Raw genomic sequence first — 15,532 nt, forward strand, 5'->3', positions numbered from 1 at the left:
ATATTATCAAGTAAAAGTTAAATATTGTGATATTTTAAACTATTTCATGGAGTTAAGGACATTCCAGCTTATTTTTAACGAGTAAAATTATATAAAATTAATTTAAATATCCTCCGTAATGCTTTTAAAAAGAAACATGTTCTAAATTGCATCTTATGCATTGAATGGCAGGCTACAGATGGTAATGGCAGCATGTTCTGAGCTCTACATTGACTAAAATTACATACTCGCACAAGACTTGAGCTGTTATCCAATCTCATGGCCGGCTATCCACAAAGCGGCCACAATTGCCCTTTTAAAGGTTCATCTGAAAATTCTGAATAAGTGGTTTCATATACAATATCTGTTGAACAATCGGTAGCAATATATATAGTGTTTCATTTGGATGCAAAAATGGCTTCTAAATCTTTGTATAACCGACTTGGTTTCAACTTGAAATCTGAGGATGAATTATTTGATGACTCACCACTGCTTTTGGCTGCCCAGAATCCACTCCATTTAGTGCGGCTGGTTGAAGGGTCAATTGGAGCTCCACTATTTTCTGTAGAAAAGCTTGCCTTTGCCATTTCTCTTAGCTGTTTTTGCCATGGTTTGTCAGGCGTACTCGAGGTCCCGCTTCCTGAGCTTTTATTTCTGTCAGCAGAAGAACCACTCTCGCCTCCCGTTTCTCTATCTTGCTGCGGATTCTGTGATAGTCTGCAGACCAGGTTTCCGCTCATTTTCTGTGGAGTGAAAAACAAGAGAAAACCTATTGATGCAGTTTTTAAACCTGTCGAGAAAGACTGCTCGGTAGGGTCCAGCCGCTTTGTCTGCCTATACAATGCATACCATTCATTGACCATTAGTGCCAAGAATCCAATCAAGAAGAGCACAATCAGGAAAATTCCAGCTATAGTTTCATCCCTGGTGGTTAAATCCTTCTCCAAGAGCACAAAACAAGCAGCAAATACACCAACTTGTGTGGAAATAGCGATGATTTCAACCAGTTGGACCTTTTTCTTAATAAAAGGCTTCTTAAGAACTAGGAAGAAGAGCTGAAAGGAGGTGATGCACAATAAGATAAGCGACGGAGTCTTGCAGGACCAGTTATTCAAGAAGGCACCAGCAACAATGCCTAAAGAAACTCGCTTGACCGTTTCAAGCAGTGTGTAGTATATTCTAAGTACTCCAAACAGTTTCTGAATGCATGGCGCTTCAGCATCTTCTGTTTCATCATCGGATGCAATGATCTGATCCCTTTGCTTGCTGGAAGTACCTCTAGAAATCTGTGAGAGCATGTATTTAGGGGGACCTCGTAGGTCTTCAAACAAAGCACCAAACATGGTTAGATAAAAAGATTTAGTTTGGTTTTTCCATGTCCACTGGCCTCTTTTACCTGGACCTAAAGATATTCTGATGATGTCTTGATACCAATGAAATATCTGGCCTTCTTGATGGACTTCCTTGTACTGAAGTAGCTTCCCAAATGTGATCCCAACAGAGAGAAACATGAACAAGGCCAAAACCAAAAAACCCACAACACCCAGCAGCAGGATGCCCACAACAGTCCCTGATGGAGTTCCACCTTCAACCACAAAAATGATGTGAGCTGAACTGTAAAATAATCTGCAAGTTCAAGTTCTATGAAAGATTAATTATTAAAAAAGAAAATTTTGATAATGTGTATATAAACTACTGGTTATGATGAATCATCATCATATCAAAAATGTACTGAACGATGGATCATTTTGCTGACTTCAGATATTTCAAGTTAGTCAATCACCAAAAAGAAGCCACATAGTTAATCAAATTCATTATTTCATTAGTAAATAAGTCGTTGGCAACCATTTTGTAAGTCCCCTTTCATGCTATGATGTGCTTTTTTGCATAGGCAATGAAAATATATTAGTACCTCTAACAAGAGCAGCAGAGGCCTCAGAAATACAAGGCAATGCGAGAATTATGAGGAAAATCTCGAATCTTGGAAGTATTAATGCCCCATAAGCCCCCCTCTGTTTTTCAGAGCTTTTCTTCCTGTACTTGAGAATAAAGAGTAGTAGAGCGTGTAGCAGTAAGAAACTGCCACCAACTATAGCTAACCAGAACATGCTTCTCTCAAAAACCCTCCACCTACAAGAGTTAAAAGAATAAGATGCCAGAATCTTGGAAGGCTCAACCAAGGAATTTATCAATAACAAATGAAAAGACAAAACAAGGTATTAAGCATCCACATAGAACTGTGTGGCCATAACCACCAGTATGCAGTTGCACAAGATAGTAGCAATTATTCCTGCAATAACACCCAGAAATTAGCGGTTGAAGTAGCATTTCTGCTGGCATTTGACCATTTACCATAATTTAGCTGTTCCGAAGTCATCTTCCTTTAGTCATCAGATTTTGTCATTCATTATGGCAAAGAGTAACTTGAAAGGAATAGGAAAAACCACTACTCACCCATTTGAATACTGCGGATCATAAATATATTCTGCTTCCGGCTTCATATTTTGGCTCTGGAAAAAAGGGACAATGAATTATACCATTTAAAATAAATGCTACAGCTTTTTAAAGCCAAAGCATCCAGATATGAGTCAGAGAAAGAATGCATACTGACCTCAAAGAATGATCTGTACTCCATTGGAGTGAGTGGCAGTCCATATACAGCACTGGCAATGTCTGAATGCACTTCTTCCAATTGCGCACTCGGGGATTCTTCTGAATCATGAATATAGGAAATATAGGAATGTGAAGCAGTAGAGGAGTTTGAGCCCAACATGATAGGGTGAATTCCCCCAGTCTCCCACGGGAGACTGAAATAGGGAATGCTCCATTGTAAACCTCTTGCAAACTCATAATATTCAACCGGCAGTGTAACGGCCAACCATCTAGAAAGTGCAAAAACCTGAATGTAGCATGCAATTCTCTGTGTACAAGGAAAGTATAAGATGTTCTTAGTCTTACAATGATGATGGAAAACTCATTAGTTTTAATCAATACATTTTGTAGAGATAGGACTTAAATGAAGGATATACATTTACATATCAGAAATTTCTTTCAATTAAAATTTCATTTAATCTTAACATCAATTGAAACTTCATCATTTATGATATCATTTAGAGAGACAATCGTGTGTATGCTGAAACTTGAAACATGGAATTTCCGATGCGAGATTTTGCACTCTTAAAGGTCAAGGAGTCTGGAGATGATTGAAGTGTGTATTCATCTGCTTCAGTTGATCTTTCTGATATGTGATTTTATCAAGAAAGTGGAGAAAGTAGATTTCTAAATATCACTATAGTTATCCAAATGTTATAAGCATTAGAATTCTAAATTATGATCCAAGTATCCAGGCAAAATTGAATGGGATAATTTTTTTAAGTTCTAAGTGTCATACAACAAGAATCCTAGTAGGATCCGAAGTCAGCAGAGAAGTTGATCTTGAAAATGCTCCAACAGACTGAAGGCTTGCTGTGGAGACAGTGAGCAGGCCAGAAGCCAAACATGCTGCCAGGAATACAGCAGTTGCAATACCCGAAATTACGGAAGATATTGTAGGTACAGAATCTGAATGTGTAATATAAAATGTTAATTAGCTAATCTCCAGTAACCAGGGAAAACACCTCAAAAACTTTACATCATACAAAGCTTAAAATCAGTAGAAGCAAAAAGTGAAAAACATGATCCTTACAGTGTCTCACTTGTAGAATGTTAGATGGTAGATTGTTGTTTCCAGCAACATCTCCAGTTACATTTTCAGGAACATTAACAGATATAATATCACCATCGGCGTGTATCTGTGCGATATATTTGCTCCTACTTATTTCATGAAAGCTGGCATCAATTAAAATCAATATGTCAAAATATCATAAAGAAACATGATAAGATATTCTTTCCCTCGAAACACCTAAATATGAAGTGCAGAAATGAAATATTTAACATTTTTTAGTTTCCCTAAGAGTGTGAGAGTAGCACATACTATAAGTGCTAATTTAGGTACGCATACATAGACATTGATATCATATTCTTGCCTCTGCAAATGGCCGCCTGAGATTGATAGAGAGGAAGAGTTGAAGCCAAATACGGGCTTCATGAAATTTATTGACACTGGGATGCTGTGTTCCTTTGTCCTTGAAGTAGACATTGTACTCAGTCCCACAGCAGGCCTCTGAGAATCTAAAATAACATCTTACAACTGTCAGGAGGGTAGTTCAATTGATTACAGAATAGAAGAACTTATCGTCAATCCTAGTTCTTAGTTTCAAAAAGTACAAAAGAAGAATCAGAGAACAAAATCACAGAACACAATCTCTTATTTTCCTTCTTCTAATTTCTTCTAAATGCGGTACATCATACCATATAGGAAAGTAACTGGAGCAATCGGAGAAATGGAAGTTCCGGATCTGCTTATTATAGAGCTTGAATTAAGGCCTATTGTGATGATAGCAATTGTAGATACATTCGCCACCTGAAACGGGACAACGTGATTGAACTGAGCACTAAAATTCACAAGGAAAAATTAGACCATAGTTGAATGAGCATCAAGAAATACAAACTAACTCTACACACCTACTGACCTGAAAGCCAAATCTGCGGTTCCCAAGATTTTCTCCATTTATAGGAAGAAGTTCACCCTCACTGATGTTGAGAGAATCTAGAATTTGAGCTGATGAATTGACAACAGGTTGTGAAAAGTACAAATACACCCTCAACTTATCATAATCATTTGTTGCCTGCACTGTTCTAGTTTGGTTGTCAAGCTGAAGTAGCTTTTCAGGAATGTGGATCCTCTGGTCAACAAACACACTTCTTCTATCTGCAGAAACCAACAATTAAACAGAATGAATTCATAAACATTGATCAAAAGGGGAATGAGGGAAAAGCTGTTAGATAATATTTAATCAGAAATCTCTTCAATCTTAACCAGACGCAACCAAAACAGGAAAGAGCTTCAATCATTGTATATTAAAAATCATAAAGCAGAACTCAATGTAAGAAACATGAAAAATTGCACAATTTAACACTTGCATGTAAATGATATATGTGCTACTCCTAAGGAACTTGGAAATCAAAGTTTGTATTGAGACCACAACAGAAAATAAAATTGAGATAATTTCTCTGTTTTCAAAAGTATGGGTGGCGTCATCTTTCGGAAAGCAATGCAGATATAGTATTTAGGTTAACAACTTGAGGAGGAAGATACAACTCACCAAAATGCACATAGAAACTAGAATTTGCTGCCCTTGTAAAGCTGTTTCCCGCAGTGTCTGTACAAAAATTCCTATCCATTACCAGTATCACTCTTCCATACTGAACAGTAGGTGATAAATCGACCAGAAGAGAATATCTGAGGTCTGGTTCCACAGTTGTCAGTGAAGATGATATTACTTGGCCAGCACCATATACAAGCAGCTGTAAAGAGATTATGCAGCAATCTATAAGGCACTACTAATTTGAATCAAGGCCATATAAATTAGCAAAGAACTTATTCTGAGATATTGATTCTTGTTTGCATCATTTATTCATATTAATGAATGGTTATTGATTGTAAGACAAACTCTAACAAAACCAGTATTATGCTATGTCAGAAAAAATATACAAGGAAATTCAATACCAGAAGACCACATTGACAAAATGAGAACAATGTATAGTTACTTATTTCTGATTGTACCAATCTTCTTGGAGAAAATTAGTCTATTAGGTCCTTCGCCTTGCACATTCATAGATTTTGTGTTTCTTTCTCTTGATTTGTGAAACCAACATGCAGTTAACTTCTGTATACGATACTTGAGAATAAAAGAAAACCGTATTTTAAATGTAGTGGAAACAAGAAGAAATCTTCCTAGAGTATAGAGACAAGTCTGCTAATATGAATACCATGTAGGAAAGTACCAGCCACATTAAAACATATAAAGTCATTCAGCACACAGATGCATTTTCTCTGGTACCTACTCACATTGCAATCGTTCACAGATGAACATCCAAAACCCCCTCCACCAGTGCAGGGTTCAGTAAAAGAAATATTTACAGAAACATTTCGAGCATTGGTGAAAGAAGTTGATGCAGTTATATAAGCTGTTGGGGGGACAGTATCTGCATAGGAAAAACATAAGTAACATGAGCCTGATTTTTACTGTAGACATAATTACCAACAGATCCAGCATCATATTTTCAAGGAACTACACTGAAAAAGTTTTCTTCAGGTTTGGTAACTTCGTACACCTAACATCCTCTGGGAAACCAGGTTAATTCATGCAGACATTTGAACTATATGCTAAAACGAGATTTTGTTATGGAAATTCAGAAATGTAACTTTCCTAGTTCAGTAAGTGGAGTTTAATTGATTGTGCGTTATTGCAATAGAAACATAACAATGAAGCAACATTTTCTCAAAAAGAAAAACTAGGGAAAATTTCTTAACCAACAGTCCATTTATATGTAGCACAGCCGAATCCTTGAGACCCATTGTTGCAGACCTCAAATGTATGATTTCCATCCTGCAAGTCCGTATATAAAACCTCCCTAGTTCCACAATCAGATGCATTGCCATCATCCAGCTGCATGCATCATATATGTGAAAGTAATTAGCCCCCTGCATCACGTTACTTGGCAGAAACAAGAAAATTGGAATTAAAATAGAAAAAAAGTGAGTTTCAAATATTTGTTCTAATAGCTGACAAGGAAATTATACTTTCATATGAAGGCAAGTGGCAACCAAAATAATCAAAAGATTATCGCAAAAGTAGCAAATATTACAAATACAGAGAGCTAAGCTAACCTTGCAACTTATGCTACAGTTTGGGCAAGAATTCTCATTCCCACCCACAAGAACTTCAAAAACAAATTTGGCTGTATTTAAATGAGAGAATGCATGGGGAGCCTTCAAGAACTTCACCGATATCTCTGTATCATAACAGAGAGCTCTAAAGAACAGAGGAGAAAAAACCCAACAAAGCAAAACTAGCCATGAAAGTTTTAGTAAACCCATTTCTGTATAGACACTCAAATTAATCTACAAGGAAAATGAAATGGGAGGCATTTTTTGGGTTAGTGTAAAGAGTAGTGTCAAAGTAAAGAAAAAGAGAGAAAGAAAAAAAAAAAAGCATTGCATGGAAATGGGTGTGGAGAGAATGTGGTAAAGAAAGAAAGAGAAGAGAGTTTAGATAGAAGTAAGAGAGTGGTCGATGGAGGTCCTGAGTTTAGAGGATAGTCCACATGAAACTGACAGTACAGAACCAGTGTGTTCTGTAAAGATAAGAGATGGAGAGAGAGAGATTCTCCAAGAAAGTTTTTTGTATTTGTATTTGTATTTTGAAAGGAGACATGCAATGCAATAAAGAAAGTCTCACTTCTGTTTTGGCCATAAAAGTTGTTGTCAGTGACTGAAAATCTGCAACAAAGTAGAATCTATTGGGAAATTTTGGCTCTTTTCCTGCCTATACTCCTCTGCCAACACCACCCAAAAAACAAAATTTAGGACCCATCTTAATAAAAAATATAAGTACCCTGAAAACTAAATTAATTTGCCAAGATTAGCTTAATGGTTGAGTATTTCTGTTTACAATGAAAAAGTTCAAAATCAAACTTAAAAAAAAGTAGTAATGGGATGTGTTGTAAGTTAACCCACATGTCTCTAGGTATTATATGACATGGGAACATGATTAATCAAACTAACTTCATCAAATAATTAGTCCATAGGTTAAGGTTTCCATGTCTTCCCAAAAATCTCAACGCATGTGTGCCCATTCCACCCACCATCATCACATGTAGGCCAATTTGGTTCATTCAGCCATTGCTTTCTTGCCTCACTGAGGGAACCATCTCTATGATGCTCACCCCTTTGAAGAAACACTGTGAATCGGTAATGATTTTGGTATTCAAATGCACATGCCCACACTCATGTATAGAATCATTTTTCATAGGGGATATATGATAATTGTTGTAACATTAATAACGCAAACTAGTTGTTGAAGTGTAACTAAAGTACACAAAAGAATATATATATATATATAAGATTCCAGCTTAAACTATAATGCATTTATTATTATTGTACTGAATTGAGTGCAATAAGCCTTAGTGTCCTGGGCAGCATTTATTTGACAAATAGACCCATATAACTTGCTGATAAAGGAAATGGTGAAAAGTTCAAAGATACAAAAAGAATTTCAAAATGTTTTTTTTTTTGTTTTTTTTTTAAATTCTAACTAAGATTAGGGTTTAGCTGAAATATTAATTTTTTTTTATTTGCAGGTGGGTATTAAATCTACCAAAGGATGTATTTATTGCTTTCAGCCAAAATCATTAAAAACAGTTTTTCCAGCTGAAATTCCATTTTCCAGATTGGTTTGTGGACAAAAATTGTCGTATTTTAGTACATAAGATACAGTCACCGAAAAGTGCTCCTTGAGTATCAAGAATAATGCATGTGAATTACAGTGAAATGGTTCAATTACACGAGGAAGATGATTTGGCAATTGGGTCTGACACTTTCTCCTTATTACATCACTGTTGCAGCATTTACATAAAATTCTCCGGAAAATAACAAAATTTTATTTAATTGAATCTGGCTAAAGATTTTTATATATTTTAAAATAATAATAATAAAACACTTCACGTGCATGAACAGTTTCCATGGACAGAATGAGAGACCATGCTGTTGATCCACAGCTGGTTTATTTTCTACCCTACCATTTTTAACAGCATTATTAGCAGACTCCAATATCTTAACAACTCCACCTTCTTTTTTCTTTTTAATCTCTGATATTTATTTATTTATTTGATGCAATCTCAATCATCCAATAAGTTCTTATTATTTCTTAATCCAATTATTATTCTTCAGACAATGCATTGACCATTAATAACTTAATTTAAACCTGAGTAATTTAATAAGGTTTTCTTTTTTTTCTTTTTTTTTTTTTTGCTTTTGGTAGTATAGGACCCACAGCAGCAGAAAAAGAAATACATATACATAAAGGAAGGACAAACCAAATGATTGATTATCAAATCAAATCTTGTGGCAAAATGCAGTGGTAGCTGTAAGATAAACTGTGTCTTTAAAGCTGAACCTCAAAAACGTTATCTTATCGTCCAATAAGAGTATCCTCTTCCTCTGTGTGCCAGAAAACTAACTCTTTTTTTATTAAAAGAAGAAAAAAAGAGGGCATATGCTATGATGTCAAATTGCTATTCCAAATAGGGTGGAGAAGGACAAGAATTATGGAAGTCAAAGAAAGAATGAGCTGGCCTCAACCTGCAAAGCAATAATTGCAATCCAAGTCTTTAACTTAAGGTGTCAAATACCAGGCTACAAAAATACAGTGAAAAAGTCAATCTAAAGGCTCAAGCCCATCAAATGCAGGCACATAATTTCCATCAGCTCCAGGAATGTCGAAAGAAAAATGAAGGACCTCGTCAAGGGCCTGGCCTACCAGGCAGACCAGAATGCAATTAGTGAAAACCCAGTCCAGTCCAGCCCCGAATCTCTTTCCTTGGTACATATTTCATTTTTATGTTTCTTTAAACTGAATGCCTAACATGCAATAACAAGAAGTTGTTGGTGTAACATAAGAAAGTGGTGAGACCTGAAGTAATAACCGTATGAATCCATATCCAAGTCATAATCTATGAGATCAAAACCAAAATAGCCACTAAACCATAGGTTATGCTGAAAAGATTCCTTTTCTTTTTTATGTTCCCCTAAACAATCAAACAAGCATTGACCACAGTAGTCCCAAAGTCCGCATATCATGCCACTTAAAACCAATGATAAGTCTATCCATATTCTTCTATTCCACCTTACAAATGGCTGTATCAAAAACAATGGGACACCACAACTAAGCATTAGTGCTACTATAGGACAGTGATAGAACAGAGCATGAAGCAAGGTAATAGAAATACTAATACCAAAAGCATATATCAGAACATATAATAGTCATGTCTATTATCAATATCTACTATTAGTAGCATGATGAAAAGCTCTCACTAGCTAGAAAAGTAAACTCCAATGCCAAATCAAGGTCCTTGTTTTTAAAGGATAGCTGTTTTGGGTTCCACTTTGCCTAGCAGTTTGATATTAAATTCTCTCAAATAGTCAGTACTAGGTGTTCTTGTAAATAATTACTAATACAAAAGTTGGACATCATGGACGATGCATATCTAATAAAGTTGGACAAAGCATCCCCAAAAGCAGCAGCCATGCAAGGTCTAAGAATAAATCGAGGCAATCAAAGTCACACAAAGATATTATTTTCTGGCATCCATATCTTCAAAAGCCGATCATAGAAGGAACAAGTAGCCACTAGAGTGCTCTTCTGCTTGTCCTCCTGAGAGAATTCCTTTCTTTGCCAATCTGCCCCATAAGCAAGTGAGCCATGTTTAGAATAAGTTTCAATTACTTCACCTTTCTCTTCCTTAATCTTTACAATCGCAAATCCATTGTGCATACAAGCTGCCAGAACCAGACCTGGTACATACGGATGGAACTTAAGTCTCCAAACTCCTCCCCCTAAATGAACCGAAGTCTCGTTTACCGGTTTTGACATTGATCGTACATCCCAAATTCTAAGATGCTCATCATAACTACCAGTAAGTAAGGAATTAGGATCACTAGGGTTCTTCGCAATGCAACAGACACCCATCTTATGAACTCTTGAATTGAGAAACACCTTATTTGAAGGACTATCTCGCAAATCCCAACAACTGAATTTGCAGTCATCTGAACCAGTGTATACCAAATGAGATTGGTGCATATCAAAAGAAGCAGCCCACAATTCAAAATCATGTGCTTTCCACTCTTGTACGATATCTAGTTTGGATTCTGAGAATGAGATTATTGAGACTGAACCATCTGAAAATCCCACTGAGATGGATGTGCTTGCCGGATTCCAATCCAAACAAAGACACATAGAAGAACTTATCTTTTCACCATTGATCTCTCTTAGAAAGCCTTCTGCGTCAACAATTGATTCAAAACCAAACAAAAAGAAAGGAACAATTAAAGCCATAATATTAACCTACCTTTTTCTAGTTCATGAATTCTCAAGCAGCCATCAGCATCGGCTTGAGCAAGCATTGGTTTATCCATGTTACCTCCAACAGGATTCCACTTAATATCAAATATCCCTGCAGTATCCACGCGGTGGAACAGCTTAAAGTCATCCCCATCACCATTTACATCAAGTAGAGATATACTTCCAGATCGCCTCGGATTATCGCCTTCTTGGAGCGTGTATGTTGCAGCAGCTAAAACGTGGGTATACGAGTCGTGTGGACAGAACTCTACTGCATCTGCATTGCCGTCTAGATAGCAGTGCGCTACTTCCATAGCCTGGACCGAAACCAAAATTATTAAGCATTTATTTTATACTAGGAAGGCTCCCCTCGATTGCTGCAGGCTAATATTTAGACATAAATTAATGGTTAATTTGAGAAATGTCATTTTCAAGATTAAAAAATAATTAAATTTAATTCTAATCTTATTACAATATAAAAATTTAAAACTTTATTAGTTAAATACAATAATAATTATAAAATTTAGCAGCCATATTGTTTGCCAAATATGATTATATATATACAAAAATAGATGTCAAAACGATTTATCGAAAAATGCTAAGAGACTAAGTATATTTCTATCATCTATATCCATCTCCACCCAATACAATCAATGCAACTGCAATGTAAAAAGTAAAAGAGATGTTAATTAATTTTTCTTAAGAAAGGAGACAATGAATATAAAACGGAATATTTATTTTAAATTACCTTGCAAGCTATATATCCACGGGGATGAGGAACTCAACCTAGAGCAATAATAAAATAAAAAAATGAGTAATGAAAGCATGCAGTATTGCAATGAACATATTCTCTACCTTATATAGAGTTATTTTGCTGATGATTCATTTGGAAATGGGTCTGCTAACCTCAACAACGAAAGGCAATGAAGCAAAGCGTACAAAGAGTTACTTGGTACTGTTCACACATCGTCTCAAGCCACAAACATTCAATATCAATCAAACAACTAAAAATTAATCAAAATTATAAAAGTATATACTCAGGCCCCTTAAAAACTAAGATTTAAATAATAACAATTCTTTAAATTCCAAAAAGAAAATTCTTTTATAAAGAATCTGATATAAAAATAAATATCAAGTGATGATGCAACAAAAAATAGTCCGAAAAACATTTGAATAGGATCAAAGCACACATCACCCACAGCAGTCAAACTCGCAACTGGATATTAACATAGCAATAAATAAATAAAAGCATATAAGAAAGGAACAAAAATATCATATAAGGTTAAAAATGACATGAAATGAAATAAACACGAATCTTTATGAGCAAATCTTGATTTGTTTGCTATACCATAATTTGAAAAATATATTTCAGTAACAAAAAAACATTTTGAGAAAAAAAAAAAAAAAGGAACCCTGAAAGGAAGAAGCAAACACCCATTCTAAAACTTCTGGCCCCATTTATTAATTTAATGAACAGAAAAATTAAGCATTAAATGTTAAAAAAACACATGACGAAAAATTGCTTTAAATTAAAAGCAAGGCCAAGACTTCTTTTTTCGGGGCGTAATGAAAAAAACTACAGCTAATATTAATTCATATATAAAGTAGAAGAAGAAAATCTAAAAAATTATAAGTCATCTAACTGATTTTTAAGAAAAATAATAAAAGATTAATAGTCGAGATGAATAAATAGTACTTTGCAAATTTATATACAGCTAGATAGTTAAATTAATATGTACAATTTCTCAGATTTTTAAAAGAAATTATTAGATGGAACTGATGACAGATTTTATAATAATAAACCGGGCAAAATAATGCTCACACATACTGGCATAATTAAATAATAATAAATCTTAAATTAAAAAGGCCATAAACCACACATCAAGCAAGGCATCAAGGTGCCCAGATAAATAGTCTAACAATAGATCAAAGAAACCAGTTAATAGGAAAATATGAAATCATAATGTTTGGAAAATACAGAAATATAAATAAACAAAGGTTTAAAGAAGCCAGCCCCTTTGTTTCGGTGTCCAAATTCTAAAAACATAAGATGCCAAAGAGGCATTGTAAAAAAATAGTGTTAAAAGCAAACAAAATTCATCTCTTAAAAGTTAATTTTACTTCTTTTTATCAGGAAATTTAGAAATCAAATAGTAAATGGTAAAGAGATAAAGGATTTAGAAATATCTCTAAATTTAAGTAACTCCAAAGATTCAAAAGCAAACAAATTAGGTTCTTACTTTGGCAGCCTAATAAAAAAATCATCATACAACAATAGCGGATCGCAAAATTAACTGCAAATAAGATGCTCTTATTTAAAAAGATACGAATACTTCAACAAATTTAAATAGATTAATAATCAAATAACTTTTTTATGTGATTTGAAATTTTTTTCATGAACATAGATTAGAAGCAGCTGTCAAAAGCAATATGAATAGCAACTGAAGCTAACAACCACCAGCACATTCACAACCATGCGTATAAGAATAAACATTGAATCAAAGTGTTAAAAAAATATTTTAAAACCTCACCGCTTGAAAACCTCAAGAGCTCTCCCAATAGGATAATGGGGAAAGGAAAGTGATTTTAAGCAGCACATATATAAGTAACAAATAAAGATAATTAATAGAGTAAAATCATATATGCATAAACGAATAAGAACAAAACAAAGGAGAATAGAAATCGCACCTTGAAGAAAAAAAAATGAAAGCAACATGGGTGAATCCTCAAGAGCAAACACCAAAGCAGCGGAAAAGATTTAAAGAAAAAAAAAATGAATAAGGGCCTGAAAGAACAAATGCTCCAAAAAACCAATGCAGTAGGCAATAAAATGGAAAGAATACCAACCTCATATAATAGACACCGCTGGGAGAAAGAGAAATATATTTAATCAAGTAAAATGTTTATGAGAGCTTCAATGTTCAGATATCAAAGTCGTCATCATCGATAGGATAGAAAGTTTTACCTGCAATAAATATCTCTCCAATGAATTCCACAAACCAACTAGGCGGCCTAGAGATTATAACTTTTTTCTTAAAAAAAAAAAAGACAAATCTATCAACCAAGCAAATACAGATGAGAGAGCAAACCGTGCAAACAGCCAGTAGAAATAACAATGAATTCTACAATTAGATATTTAATAACTGAAATAAAAGGAGTTCATGTAATGCTTTCTACGACTGTAATTAGAGGTAAGCAGGAGAAGAAAAAAACCACAAAGTTAGCTGCAAGAAGCATAAATGTTTAAAATTTAAATCTGCAATAATTTTGGTGTAAAAAAATACCATGAAAAACTACCATCCCGAAACAAAGTCCATCTATAATAAGAGCAGTGTTTTACAGAGAGAAGAACAATAAGATATTGAGTTTGTTGTTAGAGCGAGAAATCTGTAAAATAGAAAATAACTTTCTTTAGCGAGGCCAATAGATAAACTGATTCGTGTTTGTGAGGGGGAAGAAGCATTGTAAAGCAAAACAGTAGGAAGAGTGTGAGAAGAAGAGACGGCGCATAGGAGAAGGCGAGAGGTTGAAGGAATTCTAGGGTTGTGGTTAGGGCAAGGGTCTGAAGGATCCGGGGGGGGGAGAATTTGTAATGATCATTTGGGATAGTTCAAACAGGAGTGTTTTCTATAGAACGAAGGCATAGTCTTTTACCGTGTCATGAAGAATTTCTAGAACCTCAAGACGCAAGATTTTTGCGTCGTTCTAGTTTCTTATCTTGGGCGAGGGGGAATTACCATAAACCCATTATTTTTCTATCCCCAGTACAGCTGATGAGGTGTGGTCAGTCATTTAACGCCTGTCAGAAGCAAGGGTCCACCTTTATTGCTGTCTCCTGCGAAATTACTTTTTGGGACAAGTATACGTCGCCGTTTTCGTTCGTTGGTTGGTACTGTCCATGAGGCTGTTGAAGGAAAGAATTTATGTCAATTGTCAAAATTACCCCCCCAATCAATTTGAAGTTACTGTTTATTACATAAGCCTTTTATTACATAGTTATATAGATGATGTCGCGGAGTTTGTACAAGAAAATGGTTGCGGCATTTTGTCGAACAGATTGTGGACTTCAGTTTTTAAGCTTCTTTCGATTAAAAAGGACTATTGGATTTACAATAAAGAGGACTGAAGCAGAGCACGCGAGAAAAATAATCAAAAGAGAATGAGAGTGATTGATGTTTACCGTTTTGTTAGTTGGGATTCGAATGTTTGAAGAGGTCGGCGGCGACAAAAAAACTTGTCAACAAACGAAGTAAGACCACACTATCCTCCTCTTAACCGAAGTAATTCTATTTTATTGTTTGCTTTGCTGCACTATCAAACCATGAATTTATGACTTCTTTGTACTTGAAATTTCACCTCCGCCTAAATTTTCTTTTTCATTTTTTCAAATACTTAATAATAATAAGAAGTCCAAACATTGCAAAAATTGATATGCAAAATTATTTTGGATAGATCTAATTAACATTATAAATAAACTAAAGTGGTTTAATCATTCAAATCAATAAGAGCTCGTTTGATTTTGTTTAATAAGACTTATTTAATAAATAGAC

The 15,532-nt window shown here is 34.8% G+C and overlaps 2 protein-coding genes across 12 annotated transcripts; both read right to left on the reverse strand.

The window, feature by feature from the left end:
• Positions 1–244: 244 nt before the first annotated feature.
• LOC8288982 lies at positions 245–7,409 on the reverse strand. Of its 3 annotated transcripts, none has more exons than XM_002511329.4 (13): positions 6,752–7,409; positions 6,395–6,530; positions 5,930–6,066; positions 5,184–5,385; positions 4,551–4,789; positions 4,330–4,441; positions 4,005–4,149; positions 3,665–3,807; positions 3,371–3,540; positions 2,591–2,899; positions 2,434–2,489; positions 1,892–2,109; positions 245–1,564 (listed from the first exon to the last, which is right to left on the reverse strand). In XM_002511329.4, exons 1-13 carry the CDS (start codon positions 6,959–6,961, stop codon positions 378–380), a joined length of 3,264 nt encoding a protein of 1,087 aa, XP_002511375.1. In that variant the 5' UTR covers positions 6,962–7,409; the 3' UTR covers positions 245–377. The 3 variants fall into 3 exon arrangements, with proteins under 3 accessions (XP_002511375.1, XP_048229333.1, XP_015577624.1); XM_048373376.1 differs by having other exon boundaries at positions 6,395–6,578; positions 6,752–6,888; XM_015722138.3 differs by lacking the exon at positions 6,752–7,409 and having other exon boundaries at positions 6,399–6,536.
• A 2,439-nt stretch (positions 7,410–9,848) lies between these two features.
• On the reverse strand, positions 9,849–15,316 carry LOC8288981 (diphthine methyltransferase homolog). 9 transcript variants are annotated; one of them, XM_015726032.3, is made up of 6 exons: positions 15,163–15,316; positions 14,637–14,886; positions 13,830–13,947; positions 11,731–11,768; positions 10,990–11,299; positions 9,849–10,921 (listed from the first exon to the last, which is right to left on the reverse strand). In XM_015726032.3, the coding sequence occupies exons 5-6, from the start codon at positions 11,294–11,296 to the stop codon at positions 10,203–10,205; spliced, it is 1,026 nt and encodes a 341-aa protein (XP_015581518.1). In that variant the 5' UTR covers positions 11,297–11,299; positions 11,731–11,768; positions 13,830–13,947; positions 14,637–14,886; positions 15,163–15,316; the 3' UTR covers positions 9,849–10,202. The 9 variants fall into 9 exon arrangements, with proteins under 9 accessions (XP_015581518.1, XP_048229040.1, XP_048229042.1 ...); XM_048373083.1 differs by lacking the exons at positions 14,637–14,886; positions 15,163–15,316 and adding exons at positions 13,671–13,722; positions 14,267–14,630; XM_048373085.1 differs by lacking the exon at positions 14,637–14,886 and having other exon boundaries at positions 15,163–15,290.
• Between the last annotated feature and the right edge of the window lie 216 nt (positions 15,317–15,532).

The sequence above is a fragment of the Ricinus communis genome, chromosome 4 (genome assembly GCF_019578655.1).
Source record: "Ricinus communis isolate WT05 ecotype wild-type chromosome 4, ASM1957865v1, whole genome shotgun sequence".
Classification (NCBI taxonomy): Eukaryota; Viridiplantae; Streptophyta; class Magnoliopsida; order Malpighiales; family Euphorbiaceae; genus Ricinus; species Ricinus communis.